Below are 21620 nucleotides of genomic sequence, written 5' to 3' on the forward strand. Positions count from 1 at the left end.
GAGGAGAGATTGCCCTCGGACATCCGTCGTTTCCTTGTTTTGGTGCCCCGCCGCGGGACTAACTGGAAAACCCGGAGTGGAGTTTATGGTATTTTTTCGTTAAATTGGTTGGGACCTGGATTGAACTAGGCCTTGTTTTGGTGCCCCGCCGTGGGACTAACTGGAAAACCCGGAGTTTTTGATGGCGTGAACTGAACTGAGCTGAACTGAACTATTATTCATTTTTTTGGTTTTTGTTTTGTTTTTTTGGGGGGTTTCATTTTTTTGATTAAACTATTTTGAGCTGTACGATGGCCATGGTATTATTTTTTTTGTTGTTTGCTTAGTTGCTATATGTATAAATGTATAGTGTCATTATGAACTGGTGTTGGGTATGTTTCTTTATCTTTGCCAACGGGGTGTTTGTATGAACTATTTATGAACATCCCTTGTGGAGTGGTTATTAGGTCTCAGGTAAATTATAAATGTCAGGAGAAAGACCTGGCTGGCACCCCGGAAAAATAAATGAATAAAATTTGGTTTGTGATACACCTGAGCAAAACCGTCACAACATCTTCAACCATATAAAATGCACTGCCAGGTTACAGATTAGAATATAGATAAAAAAAATGTTATTTCTTAACAATCCAGGACAGATACTAGACTGGCCAAAGAGAATTACTGTTCCTGCCATTCATTCCACTTTGGAAGATTATGTGAGACAACAGGTCCAGACAGGGGTAGTCATGGATTAGAACTGCTGTGTGATCTTTCTTAGTGACTGTGAGTCATGAACAACAACAATCTTTGTAAAATGTAAATAGTTTCTATGTGTTTACACTTCATTTCAAAACTTTAAATGTTTGTAACTGTGTTTATATTGTAAATAGTTTCTTAAGCTTTGTTCATCATGTCACCTTATAATCAATATCTTTTTTTTTTCCTTTGTTTTTTTCCCAATTTGTTTATTTCCAAATGGGGCTGTGTATTAATTTCACTGCTAATGTTTTCACCCAGCCGACAGAAGCCAAGTACGCACCCTGAAATATTTAGTAATTAAATCAGCCTTAATGTCTGTATTGGACACCATGTTGAAAGCTGGGCATAGAGTCTGTAAGAAGTCTCCAGGTTTGATCTTATCTTGTACTTTTCTGTGCCTCAGCATTCAGTCTCCACCTGTCTGAAGACCTCTGTCACGCTGGCATACCTAAATGATTATAGCTCAGATGCATTAAACATCTCAAAATGTTTCACAAGACTGCTGCAAAATCAGACAATAAATATATATATATATATTGATCCCACAGTAGGGAAAATAACGTGTTAAAGCAGAACACAGGACAAAGTGCAAACAACATTAGGAAGCTGGGGCACCGACAAGGGGGTGTAAATCCTAAAGTTTTTTTTTTTTATTATTTTATTCTTTCTTTTCACAATGACCAGCAACACAATCAGAAAATATTTTGTTCTATTATACTGATTGAAGGAATGCAACAGTCCTTTCATTTGAGCAAAATAAACTTAAACAATTATCAAGTAAAGCAGATTAATCCACATCATTTTAAGGTGGCAGTTTTTTTTCACGTTACAATAAATTTAGTGATTTAGACCTGGACAAAAGTAAAGTTTGTAAATACAAATTTTCTCAATCACTTTAGTTAAAGACAGTGAATGCAGAACCTCCCGGACTCTGAGTGTTATGAAGGGCCTCACGGAGACAGGACTGGTTTAACAGGTTTTATTATAAACAGAGTAACATGCTGAAGCAAGAGTCTTAAAGGTCCCATATTATGCAAAATTAACTTTTTAATGGTTTTGGAACAGTCATACTGGTCCCCCCGCATGTGTAGGAGACCCGTAAGTGTGAAACTCTTTCAGGCGCTCTCTCTCCCCCCTGCTCCACCTCTAGGGAAGTAAGCGCTGAAATGAGCTTGTTTGAAAGCGTGTACGTTATGACGTCATAAGGGACAATAACCACTCCCCACAGAGCGATGGACCCGTCTACCGGCTCTCAAAGCCCGCCCTCTAAAAATCACCTAGCGCCCAGTGTTTTTCCCTCTTCGGCAACCCTCGTTAGCGGACATGGCTAAGCGACAGAAGCACTGTTCTGTTTGTGGCTGCATAAATGAACACGAAAACGTTTTTTTACTTCCATCCACTGAACCCACGAGGACTGAGTGGATTAATTTTATTTTTGGAGGAAATGTACCCGGAAAACTTCCAAAGGTTTTGCATGTCTGTGGCCAGCATTTCAAAGAGGACTGTTTCCACAACATGGGGGCATGGAAAGCAGGCTTCGCCAACCGTTTGAAGCTGAAGCCAGGTTCAATACCAACTGTCCGTGACACAGCTGGAGAGGTAAGAGCTGGCAGTTATTTTATCGTTTCGGCCTTATTAGTCTGATAGCTTGAAAATATATTAACCTGTCAATCACCTCATGACGGGCGATGCGATGGGCGGAGCCAACAGCTGAGCTGCTCCACCAGGGTTCCGCCCACCATAAACGGCACATTTCTGAAGCTGCTAAAAAGAGGGAGGTGAAGAGAAGCCGCTGCACTCAAACTGAGGGTCGATTTGTCCATACCATGGCGGAAATATTTCATTTAGATATTAATGAATGGTCTCAGATTGGGAATAAAGTGTATAATATGGGACCTTTAAGATCTCAAAGTTCATCTGAAGTCCAAGTTGACAGCTTGGGGAGTCGGGACCGGGACGGGGAAGTGGAAGAGTTCAGTGTATTTGAACAAGGTCCGACAGAGACTGGCAGGAGAACTGGAGCTTATAAGTCCTGGAGCCGAGTGTGCTTAATTAGTATTCTGGAGAGGGAGAGCAGCTGTGATTGACAGGAGCAGGTGTAGCAGAGTCTGGTGCAACGGTGACACTGAGGTAAAATACTTGAGCTTCTGGTATGTTTGTTGGAAATGTAAAGCCTGACTCTGACATGATCATATTACAGAGGTCAAACATATCCACATCACAAGGAATGGTGGAGAGGAACTTGTTTGCCTGTTTGAAAGCATTAACATTGTCATGTAGAACTACAAAATCTTCACAATTCCACAGCAGTGGTGCAGTATACATCACTTCAGGGATGCCACTGGGTACATTGTCATTCTTTGTTGACCTGATACGGTGGCTGTTCCAGACCATCTTGATCTTATCCAGCTCTTCCCATAATAAATGGGATGAGTGAGGATGAAATGGAAGAAAAAACAGACATGGATGAATTTCAGTTTCATTAAATAAACTACAAGTGGAGATTATGTAGACTGTTATGACCCCTCTGTGATCGAGGAGCAAGAGGGGTAGTAGCAAAACAACGCTGGAGACAGATACTCACAGTACAATTAATTTATTTACAATAATAATATAAAATATACAAAACAAGGTAGAGTGTCTGTATTAAAGTCACCAAAAGGAAAGAAAGGCACCTCAACAGTATCCGTTTCACAATAACGCCGACCATAAAAGTGTAACTCGTTAAACTAAAAAGCAAAAACCAACTTAAACTGAAAACAGGTAAAGCCCAAAGTGGCAGCTTAACAACAAAAGAAAAACCAATAACACAAAACCAAAAACAAAAGGAGATTTCTTACAAGAGGCATAAAGCTCTCAAACTCACAATTAAAGTCCTCAAATCAGTCCAGTCATGCAAATACTAAAACCTAATCCCCCACTGGGTAACAATGTAATCAAATGCACACACAGTGCAGTCACAGGACACAGAGAGCGAGTGGAGAGCTGTGCTGTATTCACACACAACTGCCCTGACTGGAGGCATTCCCAGCCTTATATAGACTTCCAGGTTGCCTGGCCTGGGAAGAAGCGGAGAAGTCATTGAAGGATCCCCGGCCAATCACCTGCAAGCACTGGCACATTCATATTTACATACATGCTCTCCAGCTGACAGGCCTGGGCCGTAACATAGACACTTTTAAATCCAGGTTAAAACATTTCTCATGTGAAAGAAAAATGTTTTATTGACAAGATAAAGAAAGAAAGTAACTATAAACATAGTAACCCTCCCTGTTTGTCTGTGCACCTTAGGACAAGGGATCACGAGACATGGAGTAGCCACAGTGCACAATTTATCTGTACATTTATTATGTCTTTGCATATTAACGTCTTTAAAATCTTATGTTTTTAAAGAGAAACAGATTATTTAGGTCATTGGCAACATAGACATATTCTATTTTCTAATTTTTAAAGTGGCACAGCAGTGTTACACCAAATTAAAGTAGATTATTTGGACATAATTGTCTGAGTTCATGGTTCGAATTACGGAGGAGCTAAGCGGAGTTCAGTTTTCCTGAAAAGCAGCTGCAATCCCTGAAAACACGCCACAAAGGCAGAATTTTAAAAAAGAAAAAGTTCACTTTCAAGTTATAATAAATTTATTTATTCTTGATGTTCCAAATGTTTCTTAATTTAAAAGAAAAGCATTAATTTGTCAGTGTTGTGTGTGTGTGTTTATTCATTTATTACATGGAAATTTTACCACCAACGCTGGTGATTCGTTCAGTGTATTTCAGCACCATGGACAGCAGCGTTGTTTGCTCTGTGCTGAGCTGTATAAACAGAGCCACCTTATTCGCTGCTTTTCATGGTTGATATAAGAACTTTGTGTTCCTATGTGAGATGTTAATGATTATATCAGCTGCATACAGTACTAGTGGGATGTATGCGATGTATGCGAAAACCCTGTTTTTGACCTCGCTGCCGTGCATGAATATATATATATATATATATATATGCACTCGACTTCAGGAGTAGTTCTGTAAACCTGAACTTTTTTTTTTTACTTATTTACTTTACCTAATTTACTTACTTTATATATTTATTACTCAAAAACCCAGAGGCCATAAGAGTCCTAAAATGTTACCTGAATTATGTTCTGAATACTGAGTTGCACCAGACATTTGTCCAGGAAGTCACCCATAAAAGGCCTTCATCTTTCAGCTCTCTGAAGAACTGTATCCAGAACTCCATTCCTTCTTTGTGAAGGATCCCCCACCAGCTCTTGATGTGTTGGTTTGAAGTAATGGATGCAGCAATGAAACTCTGACTCCCATATCTGTTGTCAGTATCATGGTGGTGGAGGAAGGTTTGGATGATAACGACATTTTCTGTACCTAAATCTGTCCTGACTACCCGAGGACATCCACCAGCCTGTTCACTGGCATTAATGAAGTAGCCTCCAACAACACGTGGCTCGCTGCTTGTGTTTGCTGCTTTTAACCAAATTATTTTGTGGGAAAACCCATCAATGCAACAGTTTATGTAGATTTGAATTTGTCATATGAATCTACATGCCAAATATAGTTTGGTCCCTGAGCATAATACTGCCTTCTGTTTAGTCTCCGGGCTTGACGCTGAGCGGATGAATGTGGATCCAGAGATATGAGGATTTTTCAACCTGATGCCATCCATCAGAAATTTTTTGTGAATCCACCTGTACCCATGCAGTCTCCCGGGTCCTTCCAGCTCCTTCTGGATGAAGTGAATGACTTCGCCAATGTCCGCATTCTGCTTACGTTTCAATCTGTGCGCCTTCAGCACCTGAATTCAGTGGCGTACATAAAATTATATGGATATGGATAGCATCCTGTGCATAGGCTCCTTACTAAAAGCGTACGTGCGTCCAAAAGCCCAAAATATATTCAGATTTATAAAACCTGGTGTACGCACAAATGAAAGCAATTTCCCCTTTTTAAATCACACTCTTCCTGAAAGTTTGTACGAGGGAAATTGGCTTATATCCCGACCCCTGCACACCCACATTTAATGGTTAATGCAGAATACATTATGTATTTAAACAGACCAGCTGATCTGTGGCATTTTAAGCTTAATCGTAACAACCGACAAGAGAAGAAATTATAGTTTCATTGAGACTTAAGTTGAGGTGCTTGTTGGTGAGGTGGAGGCTCATAAAAACACTTTATTTGGGGTCAAAGTAGTGGAATAACAAATAAACAAAAGGTTGCAGGGATGGCCTGCCCGAGCAGAAGTGTGCCCCGGGTGCATGGTGCACCTCGAAGTAGTCAGGTTCTGGTGGACGCTGTTCTGCGAATGCAAAGAGACACAAACAGCGCGGTGAAGGAAGCAACAAATCTGAAGTGATGTGTGGTGTTTTATTTTAATTCTTTAACTGATTAAAATAACTGCATGACACCTTCATGCAGCCTCGGTCCCCATTGAAACTCTTTATGTTGGGGAGGGGACTGTGTGTCAGGGTCCTCGTGGTGAGGGGGTTGGAGGTCAGGTAGAAGAGGAATGGCATTCCTCAGTGTGACGTTGTATATGACACTACATGATTATTCTGCACACCTTTTTGGGATGGTACAGCTGTCTGCCCCCCGATGCAGATTACTCCAGAAGAATTATTATGAATCAGATTTTAATTATTACAATGTGTATTTACTTACTAAGGAGCCAGCCATCACATGAAACGCCTGCCTGCTGTCTATTACTGACACTGCTGTGTGTCAGGATGAATGAGTCATGTATTGACCCAGACCACTGTGCCACTGAATTTGTAAGAACCATGTTTGAGTCACAAATAACTTATACATTGATTGAATGTACTGTACATGTTTACAGTTCACATAGACAAATTCTTTCTCACTCAGAGCCTTTATAGCAATGTGAGTGCAGTCAATTGTGCTGATTACATTTGGGAAACATTGCTGCAAATTGGCTTTTGATGTTGGCCTTTTCTCCCACAGTGTAAGGAAACTTAATGTATGCATGAGTGTCACAGCAGTAATTACAACACACCTTTCTCACAATTAATGCACCAGTAAGTGCAATCACTATATAATTTGAAGATGTACGTATGAAAATACTGTGCTGTAACTCCTAAATGAGTGTGTGATGCAGACTAATGTGTGCCCATGAAGTGTTAATTTCATTTATATATTTGGGAATGATTTGAGTTTTGTGTGAAATATTTCTTGTGAAATATTCTTAATTTATAGCTGGCAGTCATTCATTAAGACAGATGCAGTAACACAAGTTTACCAGTAGGCGGCGCAGGGAGACTGTGAGTCGCTGGTTCTCCTTCGTTTTCCTAGTGAGACAGCAGACAGCCATGAGCAAACTACTTGAGTGGGTGCATAGTGTCATCAAACCCTACTCTCAGAGAGGGGAAACCGGATCCATCCAAGATGAGGCATCTTTCCTGCACTGAGGACATTAATGCTGCTTTCTTGAGTTTGGTTCTCATTCTGTTTTGAGGATTTGTTTGCTGTTTTTTGTTCATTTGTGCAATATAAGAGTTTTGTTAAAATGTTAAACAAATGTAGGTGGTTTTGTATCAGAATAAATGCACAAAAGGAGGCAAATATAAGGCTTCTCGTAAACATGCTGAACACAAACATGTTTTCAAAACACAAATGATTCATTTTTGAGAAATTAAGGCAAATTATGGGGCTACAAAAGATGCTAAATTAAGAGCAGTTCGGGAGCCAAAAGAGCTGCCTCTTCCTTGGGAGCTGAGGCAAAAGAGCTGGCTCTCTGAAAAGAGCCAAACATCCCATCACTATGCCATTAACTTAGCTTCCATTTTTATTTTCACTGGGATCTGAACCCAGTTTGTTTGTTCCAAAAAGTTTCTGCTCCAGTTCTTTTTTTGACTGGCCCAACTTTTTAGTAATAGATCAATTTGGAGCCAAAGTTACATTTTCATCCCTTGCTGCTGCACGAAGTGTCATTTACAACATTAGAAACGATAACAATCAATAAATTATGACTATGGTTGAGAGAGAGAGAGAGGTCTCCGTTTGTAAGTAGTCAGTTTATTTATTTATTTATTTAAAAGAGCCATTTGCAGTTTTACTCAGACTTCTATGTTTAACTTATAGCTGACCAGTGGCGGCGTCAGCCGATTTTTTCCGGGGCTTTAGCCCTAGGTCTTTTGAGTCTAACCCGGACAGCAAAGACAAATATAAATCTCTGTATATAGATGCTGTTAAACTTAACTGCCGCCCGCTCCTCCAGCCGCTCCGCTCTGTTATTTCTCAACAGCCACAGGTTACACACACACACACTCACTCACTCTCACATCCAGAGCACTGCTGGGCTGAGCAGGGCTGGACTGTGGGTTGGAGGGTCTGATTAGCCTTGTTACTAATGTCAAATGGAGTTACTGGGTGTCAGATGGGCCGGTATGCACGGGTATGCAGTACCGGCTCTTTTAAATGTTATCCCTTAGCATACCACAGGCCCGGACTGGCCATAGGGAGAACCGGGAGTATTCCCGGAGCGCCGGTCTAGGATTGGCCTGCTGGCCTGCGTCTCTTTTTTTTTTTTTTTTTTTTTCCTTTTCTTTCTCTTCCCGCCCAGGAGACAGGCCAGGCCAATCAGAGGCCACTCAGGCCAGTAGAATGTAAGGAGGGCAAGACGATTGGTTTATTACAATTAACACCCGCCCTAATAGTCCGTAGCAACCACACAGACAGCGCGTGTCGAGGGATGAGACGTGTGTCTGGTGCTACGGTGTGGGGGTGTAGCTACTGCTAGCAAACGACGGGATGGACTCCTCCCAATGAGGAAAAAGGAAAGGCGGCGCCGAGAGGGAGAGAGAGAGAAAAAGAAAGGCGCTGGAGGATGATGCGGCGAAATGCCTTAAAGTCACAGACTTATTCAGGCTCCCCATACCATTAAAAAAAAAGATGCGTCTACAAGTAAGTTATTTAAAAAAAAACACACAAAACTTTGATACAAAATACTCTTTTAAACACAGTATGAGGTCCAAGGACCCAAGGGTCCTTGAGGCTGTACACTTTCAGGCTTCACAGTGTAAATATGTAGCCTGTGTAGCCCTTGCCTTGAAATGAAGATAAATAAGACATAGGTTACACCAGGGGTTCCTAACCTTTCATGCACTGGGGCCCAACTTTTCCAGTACAAACTGGTCCGGGGCCCATTCGAACACCGTACTGGTTTAATTGGTCTCATTTTTGGTATAATTTATATTGAATAACTAAACCAGATCTACTTCCAGTTTAACAGCTAAAATCCAGTGCTTTGATGCGCCGCATGCTGACCTTCTAAGGAAGCATTTACAAACTTTGGGGTCCAGACCTATAAGTGGGTCAGAGCAGGGGACAAAGTCATATATTTACAGCAGTTTATTTTTGTTATTATAATTTGTTAAGTTGTTGTTTCAATCTAAAAAAGAAATAAAGAGATTGTCTTGTCTACATTATTATTTTATTCGTTTTGAATCAACCAAAAACGTGTGTGTGTGTGTGTGTGTGCGCGCGCACATGCATGTGTTTTGTTTGTGCCCATGCATTTAGGTGTGGGTGTGTGAACATGCGTGTGTGGTCAAGACCAGGGTGGCCTGATGCATGAATGACTCTTGGCCTGAAAAAGTTTCCCAGTCCGGCCCTGGCATACCAAGACTTTTTTTACAGCGTGCAGTGCATACTGGGACTTTTATAGGCTTTCCTCAGCAGTCTGTATACCCTCCTCTGACCTCAACACAGTTTACAGCTTGTATTTGCTGATTTAAAAGAAAAAAAGTCGTCTAAAAAGAAATCTATTGTTTTAACTCATAACGCTTGCTGTATGACGTCACGCCACCCTTCCTGTTGTTCACTCGCTTCTGTATTTATATTCAAGTGGATGTGCTTTGGATGAGAGGAAAGGCGGAAGAAAAATTATCATGGCTGTAATGTTAGCCTGATGTGTGCCAGCTTTCTTTTATTTTTTAAAAAAAAAAAGCATCTGATGAGGTCCCAAAGAAGGGAGAGTCATTGAGATCATTTACAGGAATCTATCATGTAACACTGAGTAGATACTGCAAATCACTGCAGCAATCCAGTCATCTTCCCAGAGTAAGCTAGAATAGAATAAAGAAAAGCAGAAGAAGAAGCAGCAGTAACTCCACCCCCACCAATAAATAAATAAATAAATAAACACACATGAAAAGCACTGAAAGGCAATGCTGAAGATTCTGAGACCTTGGATGATGGGAATATTTGTATTATCTACATGGAGCAATCTTGCAGCTCAAGGCCAAAGGAAGTGTAGGTAAAATGTACCCAATGTAGTCTATGGGGCCACCAAGCTTGCACTCCAGGGTTACCAATTTTCATTTGTCAGTATTGTGATTCAGATTAAGAACATAGTCAAACAAAATATGTACAAACTAGCCCTGTTTTTTTTTTCTTTGTTTTTTATATGAAAAAGTATGTAAGCTCAATATCACACCTGAATCTTTTTACACAAGTGCAGAGTTATGATTAAGCAGTTGTCACAGGGGTGACAAGATTGCTTGTGTGAGTGTGTGTGTGTCTGCAGCCCTGCCATTAGAGATAATTAGTCACAGGTGTGTGTGATGAGCAGAGGGAAAAGACTGTGGCAGGGCTTCAGACGCGAGTAGTGTGTGTGAAGCAGCGGGTCCGACGGTCCAGGGGGAATCGTGTACCAGGTCAAGGACGCATTGGAGACGTCCAGCTGGGTCAAGAGCGTGGATAGTGAGGACTGACCGAGTGACGGGACGGCCGTGGGCACAGACGCCGGAGAATTGCCTGTGCGACAGGACGCGCCGTGGGAATTGTGGAGGGAGGAATGTGCGGCAACCTCCCTCCTCTGAGCTAAGTGTTTCTTTTGGTTGTGTGGGCTCCGCTTTGCATGGGTAGATGTTTTCCTTCTTTGTTGGGCTTGTGGATTGTTGCGTCACAGCGGTAGCCCTACTTTGACCAGACAGCAAAACCTGCAGAGTAATTCCTGTCGCCGGCCTTCTGAGTCACGGCCTGTCCCCTACACAGGATTCAGAGGGACCCGGTCACCTATAGGAGCTGCGAGTAGAGGGCCACCCCATTACTTGGACTTGACTGAGGCCTGGCTTCTACATTTTTTTTATTCCTCTTTTACCTTGTTTTTATAAAGAACTATAAAACATTCATTGGTGGGATATCTGTTGCATGTTCTTTCCTATAGAGTACTCCCTCTCGGACCTACAGCTGGTATATCAGGGCTTTCCGCTCTGTGACAGTCATAGTACTGTTATGAAAGTTTGTTCAAGTAGGCTTATTCACACACAAATTCACACACTTCTGAGTTAAACATTGAACGTTTGAGCTGTAGTCAGTTAAAGAGAAAGATTTTGTTTGGGATCTTTTTTTTCTTTTCAATAAATCCATTTTTGAAGCATATTATACTGTGTGGCATCTGTTTAGGCTTCTTTTGTCCAGTTGTTACAACCCTCCCCAGTATGTGTTACAACCCTACCCGGTAGTGGGGTAGGTTGTAACAAAGGACAACCAAGTGTTTGACATTAACATACGATGTCTGTGATATTCTTGCAGATTTTTGAATTGGTGCATTTTTTTAGTGAAGAAATGTGGGTATTTCATATAAAAGTTTGAGAACTGTAGCTCAAAAATTCAATGAGTTACAGGTGTTGCGGCAAAAAGTGTTACAACCATCCCCGGTCTCCCCTACTTCTGAATAATCATTTACAACACCAGACAATGAAGGTCGGATGCTGCAAGCTAGCATTCAACGGTGAGGCTGCTGCTACACAAACATCTGTTCCTGTAGACACCGCTACCGAATGAGACATAAACAATAACATAAGACAAGATGAGAAGTGGCCAGACTGTTGGTCAAAGGATCAAGTGCAGTATTTTTGCTCACAGAATAATTGGCTTATTGCCAGAGACAAAAAGCTTGGATGCAATGTGTGTCGCAAAGTCAGCTCACTGGGTGTTCAGACAGAGCAAGGACTTAAGGTTACAAGTGAGTGGAGTGGGTGTTTAATCTCTTCATTAGGGGGATGACAAGGGCAAAAAACAAAATTCACTGCGGAAGAAAATCAAAGACCACAGAAATTCAAGATCTCACATAAAAGCAGTGTATAAACCCACTGGACAACTCAGTGACTGTGTCAGCATGCAGAGGATGAGGAAAAAGGAGTGATAAGTAATGGGGAGTGATGAGTGAGATCATACAAATACGACCACGCCTCTACGGAGGTCAGAGGCAGACCAGGGCAGCCCAGAGACCTGGGCCCTCAGCGGCAGCCCTGGAGCACAACCCAAGCTACCCCACCCTAAACATGACTCCAGCCCCACTCGAAGGGCAGCAGAGAAGAGCTCCAGCAAGAGCCCCCCGCGGTCTTGGAGCACAAGCCCCAGTGGTCCAAGATCAGCAGCCGCCGGTCCCACCAGGGTCCGGCCATCCAGGGAGGCCCGAGCAAACGGCCCAGGGCCCCAGGAGCCCAGAGGCGGCCCCCCCATCCCCCAACGACCCCCCCCAGAATACCACCAGGCGTAGGCCAGCACACACCCCGACGTTCCAGCCACACACCCCAGGAACCAGGGCACCATCGACCCCCCTCCCCCACTCTCCGACCTACTCCAATCTCCACCCCATATAACCCCACACTCACACCCTCCCCTGTGCTGCACCCACCAGCACTCACTATCACACAGTCACGTCACTCATAACCCACCCACCATGCCATGGGGGACACCCCAGGTGGACCGGTGGACAGTGATGACCCGCATGACGTGCACTCCTCATAAATCCCTTTGTGTGTGTGTGTGTGTGAGAAAGAGAGAGAGAGCGGGGAAGAAGAGGGGTCTGGAGATGAAAGTCTGAAGGGAAGAGAACCTCCCTCCAGATGGTGAGCTGCTAGCAGCACGAGGCACCCCTGTTTCCCAGGAAGCCCCCTAGGGCAAGACAGTCCAGAGGCAGCCGCCTCCCATGACCAGGCCACACAGCAACGACTGCAGCCAACAAGCCGCCACCGACCTCAGGAGACACCCACCCACCAGACAACCAAGGATGGAAGGAGAGGAGCGGAAGGAGAATAGCGGGAGAGCCCAGATCCATAACACACCACCCCCAGGCCCACCCATATATATTTATTTTGTTATTTCTTTAAATATGTAACCCCCCCCCCCAACACACAGACACACACTAACACACAAATATACTGGATTATCTGCACCATGTTTTCACAGTGAGCTCATGTTTCTTTCTGTGCTGCAGGATTAAAATGGGGAAGTAGAAGTTTCAAACCAAACGTGCTGCTCTGAGCTGAATGTGATACATGAGGTTATTCTTGTACTCACACCTCCTTGTATGTGGTGAAGAACTGGAAAGTTTGCCTGTCAGTTTGTTCTCAGGCTTTTATTTTTATTTTATTATTTTATTATTTAATTCAGAATTTTATCTAGTTTCTCCTGAGAAGATAACACTTTTAAGGTTATCATAATAACATGGCTGAAAAACAAAGGCATCTCAAATAAGAATCTTTACAATTTCACAAAACATTTTCTGCTTTAATCTGCAGCAATCTGATGTTTCCCAGCAGGAGTTTGTATCATGAAGCGACAATCAATGTTTTCCACCTCACCTGTCAGAGTTTTTAAATTTGTGGCTGTAAATGCTGTCTTTGTGAAACAAAATGTTTAGCTTCAGCTCAGTGACACATTCAGTCAACGGTTTGGGGTCTAAACCACAATCCCACCACAATGTGAGAACATCTGCAGACTGTAGCATCAATACAATGAAACACTGAAATGAACTAAACATGAAAAATATAGAGAAAGAGATTTCAAATATAGTCCAGGCCGGTTCGACACTATATACATCCATATGAGAGTTTTTATCTATATAGAGATCTGATCTATAGATGCACTAGAGGAATGATGTGTGGGTGTTGCAGAGGGAAATAACAAACAGAGCTCTGAGATGGAAAAAAACCACAGTGGGTAGCAGACAAAAGCACAAGGTATTTATAACAACTGTGGTTAGACTGAACTACTTTAACTGTTTTCTGTGAGGATGAATGAGCTGCTGTGGTGCTACTTCCTACTCTGTGGGGCTCAGAGTAAAGTCCAGGACTGACCTGGATCCTCTGATCAGCTTCTGTTCAGTTCTTTCCTGCCCTGTTCTGTACATTCACCACCCCAGCAGACCACACAGTAATACATGCTGATGCTAGCACAGTGTTGTATGTTTTCAGCAGTGACTTCCTAACTCCAAAAGACCTCGATCTTCTCAGCTAGTGGAGGTGAGTTTGGTCTTTCTTATATAGAGCATCTGTGGTGGGTCAGTCCAGTTTATTGTTGAGGTGAACACCCAGTCACTGGTACTCCTTTACCACATCAGTGTCCAGTCCCTGAACCCAAACAGCACAACTTCATAAATAACTACACATCCACACAACACGTCCCTTATCAATAGACATTGAAATAATTCTTTAGAGATTATATTAATTAAGACCTTACACAGACCTCTGTACATGAAAACAGCTAAAATGTTTCTACAGTGGACACGAAATGTAACCATGACAACCAACTGCTGCGGTCAAAACTACCAACGCTGTCTGAGCTCAGTGTGAAAGGGAAGGAAACGGAGGGGGTTTTAATTTAAGAAGAGAAGTTAGAAAGACATTAGTCTCACATACATGTCAGATGTAACGTCTCCTTCATCTTTACTGTTGATGCACATTAGAAGACTTTCTGACTGGCTGTGCAGCAGGACTGGATGTGATGATGGATCACTCTTTTCTCTGTGTGCTGGGGTTATTCTGTAAGTACATCACTGACTTTCTGTCTGCAGATGATAGAAAATATTTCTATATAGCGAGAATGACTGTGTATCATTGGTTTAATGTGTTTCTCTGAGAGCCTGAGAAGAACAGAGCTGTGTGTTTCTTGCTAATCAGATTGTTTAAGCAGCAGGTGTCTTGGTCCAGGTTAGACTGAAGAAGTGTGTAAACAGCATGTGTATTGTTTAAGTTGTAGAAATGTTTTTGGTTTTAATGCGCTCCTCTTTTTTCTCTTGTTGATCTGTGCTTTTTCTTTTCTAAAATGTCTCAGTTTATCATCAGTTTAGTAAATCTATTGAGGTTTTCATCTTTATTGCAGTGCTCCGTACGTCCATTGATGCAAATGCTGAAGGTGAGAAATTATTTTTCTGTTTTTATTTAAACTGAGCTCATATTTATAATCTCATTAGTTTCTTTTCATATTCATATTCTATTCATATATAAGTAAATAGAAAGTTAAACCAGTATTATGTTATTAGGATGTTGGGACACCATGAGCCTCCAGAACAACTTGTGTTTCTTTTTGTGTTTATTCAGTTGAAATCTTCAGGATTACATGTAGATACTGTCTATTTACTGAAGGTAGACATGATCACATTCTCAGACACAAGGATGTAAAATGAAACATTTCTCTTTTCTGTACATTGATGGGGTGGATTTTATAAAGGAATGAGATGCTACTCTGACCCTGAACCATGAGATTTTCCCCCAGAGTTTGTTAGTTATCTGGTATTTATTATTATAATTTATTTATTTATTTTATTGTTTATTATTATGTATTTGCATTATAGACTGTTAATAATATCAGTAATAACAGCGACTTGTTGTTCTATCTGCTGAAAAGTTGTTTAAGTGTCTCCTACAAGATCTGCCAAAGTTAGAAATTACACATTCAGAACTAGAAATGCTTCACATCCAGGTTTGTTACAGATGAAACAAAGAGCCTCATAAACAGCATCAGAGCTTCATAACATGTATTTTATAAGTTTGTGGATTTTTCTGAAATTAAGGACAAAATTCCTCCAAAAAACTTTCCTCTCATTTGGTGTTTTAATGATTCTGGTTGGATCAGAGTGTCTAACGTGTAACTACAAAGTTTTCATTGGTGTTCAGTTTATTTCTGATCTGATGATGTTTTAATAGATAACTTACATCATCACAGTGATGATCATTTCCTTGTTTTTATTAACGTACAGAAGATGAAGCCAAAGCCACTCTGACAGCAGACAGTTCAATCATACCAGCAGGGGGCAGTGTGACTCTGACCTGTTCTCTGAAGATTCCTGCAGGATTCACTTATAATCTGTACAGAAATAATCACATCAAACATTCTGATAAACCAGGAGGAGTTTTCAAGATCTCAGATGGAGGCAACTACACCTGCAGAGGATTTAGAAGAGACACAAACTTTATCACATCTTTCAGTAACACAGTCTTTATTCAGCAAACTGGTGAGTTTAGAAATTTCTTTTTAAATACAACAACATGGATTTTCTGAGGACAGAAGATTCATTGTGAAAACTTTATTTCTAAAAGTGTAAAACTAATGTAGAAGTAATTTAAGCCCTAACCTCATTCTTATCTACATAAAGAGAACATTTTTATTTTAAACTGAGGTAAATGAAGTTACATCCACAATCAGTAGATAAATGATGGAAATGAATTCAGAAAGGAAAGAAAGTTACACCAAGTCCAGATTGATAAACTGCTTTTTGTTTCATTAAGATTTAAAGGTGCATATACTAAAGCTATTAAATATTTATAAACATTTTTTGTCTTCGGGTTCAAGAGAGGAGACAGAATTTTTTCTGTTTGTCTAAAATGTTTTATTCTTATCCTTTGATTTCTCTCCATTTTATATCTTCAGTAAAATCTTTTATCTGTCAATCTTTCAGTTTAAATGTACCATTAGTGGAAACTAAATTACTTTTTTAATCCATTGATTTATTTTTTAGTATGTGTGTTAATTATTTTAAAAGTTTCAAGTAAATAAATAAATATTTGATTAAGTCTGAAAACCACAGATGTAGAAAATAAATATGCGAAACAGAGTTGATATGAAAAATTAAAGATCATGTCATATTTCTGTAGATTTTCTGTGTGTGTAAGTTTTCTAACTGCATGTTTGTATGAACAGTTTCCATGAAGCCCACAGTGGTCCTGCAGCCCAGCTGGACTCAGATATACAGAGGTGAGACAATCACTGCCAGATGTGAGATCCAGGAAGGTGGAGGAACTCAGTGGACGTATGAATGGAGACCAACCAGGTTAAATAGACCTCCATCATCCAGAGAACACAGGATCAGCAGAGTTACTGACAGTGGAGACTACAGCTGCCGGGGAAGAAGAGACGAGTTTTATTTAACACAGTGGAGTGATGTCGTCTCAGTAACTGTATCAGGTAAGTTGGACGTCTTTCATCCATTTTAACTCTGTTTTCATCTGATTCATCCAAACAAGAAGGAAACACTTCCAACAAAATTATGATTGTTTTCCTCTTATTTATATAATTTATATATTTATTTATATAATCTGGAGTTTGTGTCCTGTGTGTACAAGAAAGGTCAGTGTTCCTGCCTGGCCCCCCATCAAAACCTTTCTAGACCCGCACCTACTTAACTGAAGTATAAACCATGTCTACCACCAGCAAACTGCTGTTTTAAAGAAGGTCCTTCCAACAACAATACTTCGCTGTCCTGTGGTCCGCCTGGGACGTGCCCCACTGGGCATGGTGGGAGGTGTGACAGTGAGGGCTTATGGGTACAGCGCATTGGGGTGGGTGCTGGCCCATGCGGGGTGGTTGTTTGGGGGGGGGCTGGTTCTCTTAGGCATGGTGCGGGCCCTCTACCTTTGGGGGGTGGAGGGGGAGTGCTGCTGCCTCTGGGCTACTGGGACCCTGGGTCCTTCGCTCGGGTCGCCCTGGATGGCACGGTACCTGGTGGGGCCGGCGGCTGCTGATCTTGGCCCACTGGGGCCACCAGACAATTATTCTATTTTCTAGGATGCTGGACAGCACAGGTTAAAAAAAGTTAAAAATAAAAAAAGAGAGATGATGGATGTATGGGGCTTGTCACACATTCGTTAATTGCATTAAAATATTAACAAAATTAATTAAATAAATTAGTTACCACTGTTAACGTGTTAATTTTGACAGCCCTAATTTTTATTTAATTTACAGACTTTTAAGCAGATGGTTAATTACAGCAACAAGAAGCTGCTGCAGCTAATGGAGATCCACATAAAACAATAAACAATAAACCCTGGTTACCACCTGTTTGAGTTCTTACCCTCGGGACGGCTCCACAGGTCACACAGAGCCCGGACTAGTAGACTAAAAGACACTTTCCTTTTTTGAGGTGGGTCCTTCTGGACCAAACATACCTCTACATGTGGGCTGTTGCATGATAAAGTTTGGGAACACCTTTTAAAGACTGACAGTCTCCTATCTGTGTAAGTTGAGTCAACTTTTTCATTTTCTGTTAGTAGAATCACATCAGGTGAAGCTGCTGTTGACCACTTCTTGTTTTTACTGTTGCAGCAAATATTGATTTTAACGTATTATATTTATGGTAAACTGGCATTTTAATTATTTACCAACAAAATGACACAATCATGTAGTTCCAGATTAACATAAAATCATATCATCATATGAATAATAGAGTCCTGCTGTGAACTTTGTATTCAGTCTTTTAATGAGAGCAGGAGAGAGAAAAGCTATGGACTGGTGGCTGATAGTTGTCTGTAAATGTTGGTCTTTATAGAATATTAAGCTTTGATTAATACTCAGCCTGTGTGTGTGTGTGTGTGTGTGTGTATGTGTGTGTGTGTGTGTGTGTGCGTGTGTGTGTGCGTGTGTGTGGGTGTGCATGCAAGCATATGTGTGTAGTATATGAATTAGGGAGGCCTGTGTTTATTCTCAAGTCCATCCATACAGCGACCCGGCTGATCTCTTCCATCCTTCGTTTCCACGTCCCACCATCATAACAGAGAAATGATGGATGTATGGGGCTTGTCATGTCATGCATGTGTTAATAGCATAACAATTTTTATACAGTTAATTACATAAATTAATTAACGCCTTTAACACATTATTTTTGACAGCCCTAATTATTAAATTTTGTTAAATCAGCTCCCCGTATATCTTACCTGATACCTAACAGTGTTTCTTTAGGACAAGGCTGGATCTCATGAGAACAATGAAATTTATTCTATTATTCTATTACTGTTATAATTTTAATCCTCTTAATATTCAAATGAAGGAGAACAAACTTTTTGACATTTGATTAAATTCTTACAGATTTAAACATATTTTTATTTGTTGTATGAGCAGAAAAAACGACTCAAATATAAAAACTTTTGTTTGTCTTTATTTGGACACTGAGATGAGCTCCTTTATTTGCATTTTAACTGAACAGTTTATCTGAACAATTGTAGATGTTTTAAATGCATATAGAAATTTTAAATATACAAATTGATAACATTTGTAGAGAAATGTTATTCAGAGTTAAGAGTCAACAAGGTCCAACATGTTTTCATTCAGATAAAATGTCTCTCCAGCAGATAAACCCCGGCCTGTCCTCTCTGTGTCTCCATCATGGCTGAGTCCTGGATCCTCAGTAACTCTGAGATGTGAGATTAAACCTCCGTCTGCAGGATGGAGGTTCTACTGGTATAAAGCTGTTCCTGATCTGTTAAACAACAGCTACAGTTATGATCTGCTGCCTGGTAGCACTGCTGGGACTGAACATGATTTCTACATCATTCATGGACAAACACACACAGCAGGATATGTGTGTAGAGCTGAAAGAGTGGACCGTGTTTATTCCACTGATCACAGTAAACCCACATTTGTCTGGTCTGAAGGTCAGTTTGAATGTCTGTTTATTGCTTTCTGTCTCCATTAACCCTGACCTTGCCTACTGGTATCTGTGGTTCTGCACTTTTAAGGTTTTACAATCATCCGTTCATGCTTATTCCAAACATCTTATCCACTAACAGCATTTAATACTTTCACTCTGAAGTATTTATCAAAATTAAAAATTATTTTTAGTGTTTTTAAACATATTGCAGAGTATTTTTTTACAAAGTTTGACCTTTCATTATGTTTGTTTTTCAGATGTTCATCCAGCAGCGTCTCTCACAGTGAATCCTGACAGAGTTCAACACTTCACATCTGACTCTGTTTCACTGAACTGTGGAGGAAACTCTGCTGAGTGGAGAGTGATGAGTTTTACAGAAACACATCATCTGTCACGCTGCTCCTCCTGGGGGAGAATGACTGGATCCTCATGTAACATGAACATGAACCACAGTGGAGTTTACTGGTGTGAGTCTGGATCAGGAGAGTTCAGCAACACAGTCAACATCACTGTACAGAGTATGTTATGATGCTTTGTTTTCATTTTTAAGTATCACTTATCATTAATGTCATTTCCATATAGAAATGGATTTTCAGTGTTTGTCTCGTGATTACATCCTATGATTTTGTGTTTATTATTGCTAGATTAATTCCTTCTGTGTTCAGCAGATTAAATATAAATCCATTCTTTAAATAAACTACTCTCTCTTCCATCACCACAAAGCAGCATCAAACTCTTGACTGTAGGTTTTACTTCATTCCCTTCATCTCTTCACAAAACTATAGAACAATAAATATTTCTTCTTCCTGATGAATTTTTAAATATTTGTGACATCAAAATGTTTCTTAAGATGGTCATTATCACGTGTTTTAGTTAAAGAATGACTAAATGCCACAAAAAGAAGTCATATCTGGAACTATGTAAAACTTGTTCATTGGGATCATTTGTAGTGGAACAGAGCTGATCTGTTTACAGAAAACTGAGCTCAAAGTAGATTTTAGATTTTTATCAAGTTTTATCAACAATATATTGACAGGAATGATGTTTCCATTTACAGATGATGATGATGGCGTCATCCTGGTGAGCCCCGTCCATCCTGTGACTGAGGGAGCTTCTGTCAGTCTGAGCTGCAGACTGAGAAAACAAAACACACTTTCCAGTGTTTCTTTCTATCACAATGACAAACTTCTCCAACATGATGGCAGAGAGGAGCTGAACATCTCTGCAGTGTCACAGTCAGACGAAGGTTTCTACAAGTGTCAACATGCAGGAAAGACGTCACAACAGAGCTGGATGTCAGTTACAGGTGAGCAGGATTAAATTATCATACATTTTACTTTGTAAATCATTTTTCTGCTCAAAGCAGGAGAAACAAAAAGTTTGTTGATGAGTTTTTACTGTAGATCTGGATTTTTTTTCAATGTGTTCAAGCTTTAAATCACATTTATTTTTCTGGAAACACTGAGAGAATTATGTTCTAAACCCTTCATATAAATAACATTATTACTTTCTGTTGTGTTTCCAGCTGTGTCCAGACCTGAAAGCTCTTCATTTCCTGTGCTGTTGATGGTTGGATCAGTTATTGGAATCATATTATTGATTTTCCTGCTCTTGTTGTGTCTCTGCAAACGGTCCAAGGGTGAGACCTTTTTTATTCTTTAATAAACCAAATATTCAGAGTTATTCTGATGTTATACAACAAACCAGCAGTAGAACAAAATGACCTACAAAGTCCTTTAACAACTAATGTCTTTTTCACAGATTTATGCTGCATCAGGTCTGTACATCATTCTTTCATTTAACCCCATCTCCAACATAAATCCTCATTATTTAACTTTTCTGTGTTAAACATTGTGTATTTATGATGTTTTAGGTGGATCCAGTCACAGAGCAGCAGTCAGAGCTCCAGTTCACATCCTGGAGTCAACCAGAATGAAACTAACCAGTACAGCTCTCCTCTCCACGGTCAGGACTTACACTTTTTATTTTACTAACTTTTTATTAACCTTTAAAATCGATGATCTGATTAGAATAAGAATAAACAAATAAATAAAAATGAAAAAGTTCCAGAAAACAATATTTTCATAGAATATTCCATGTTTGTTCCAATCATGGAATAACCATTATCTTCTCTTTTTTCTCTTTTATTTCCAGTAGATGATGTTTGTCTCTATGAGTCGATCAAACCCACTGAAAGGAAATAA

The 21620-nt window shown here is 40.4% G+C and overlaps 2 protein-coding genes across 3 annotated transcripts in view; one reads left to right on the forward strand and one right to left on the reverse strand.

The window, feature by feature from the left end:
- Nucleotides 1–21620, reverse strand: part of LOC121639986 (Fc receptor-like protein 5) — a 907115-nt gene that overhangs the window by 111396 nt on the left and 774099 nt on the right. The gene's annotated exons all lie outside the window — the stretch shown is intronic.
- The window catches only part of LOC121640009 (Fc receptor-like protein 5), an 88481-nt gene that overhangs the window by 32848 nt on the left and 34013 nt on the right, over nucleotides 1–21620 (forward strand). For both annotated transcript variants that reach the window (XM_041985665.1, XM_041985664.1), the window contains exon 6: nucleotides 15754–16008. In XM_041985665.1, coding sequence (XP_041841599.1) covers nucleotides 15754–16008 — 255 coding nt within the window. The remainder of the gene's footprint in view (nucleotides 1–15753; nucleotides 16009–21620) is intronic.

The sequence above is a fragment of the Melanotaenia boesemani genome, chromosome 5 (assembly GCF_017639745.1).
Source record: "Melanotaenia boesemani isolate fMelBoe1 chromosome 5, fMelBoe1.pri, whole genome shotgun sequence".
NCBI classification, from domain to species: Eukaryota; Metazoa; Chordata; class Actinopteri; order Atheriniformes; family Melanotaeniidae; genus Melanotaenia; species Melanotaenia boesemani.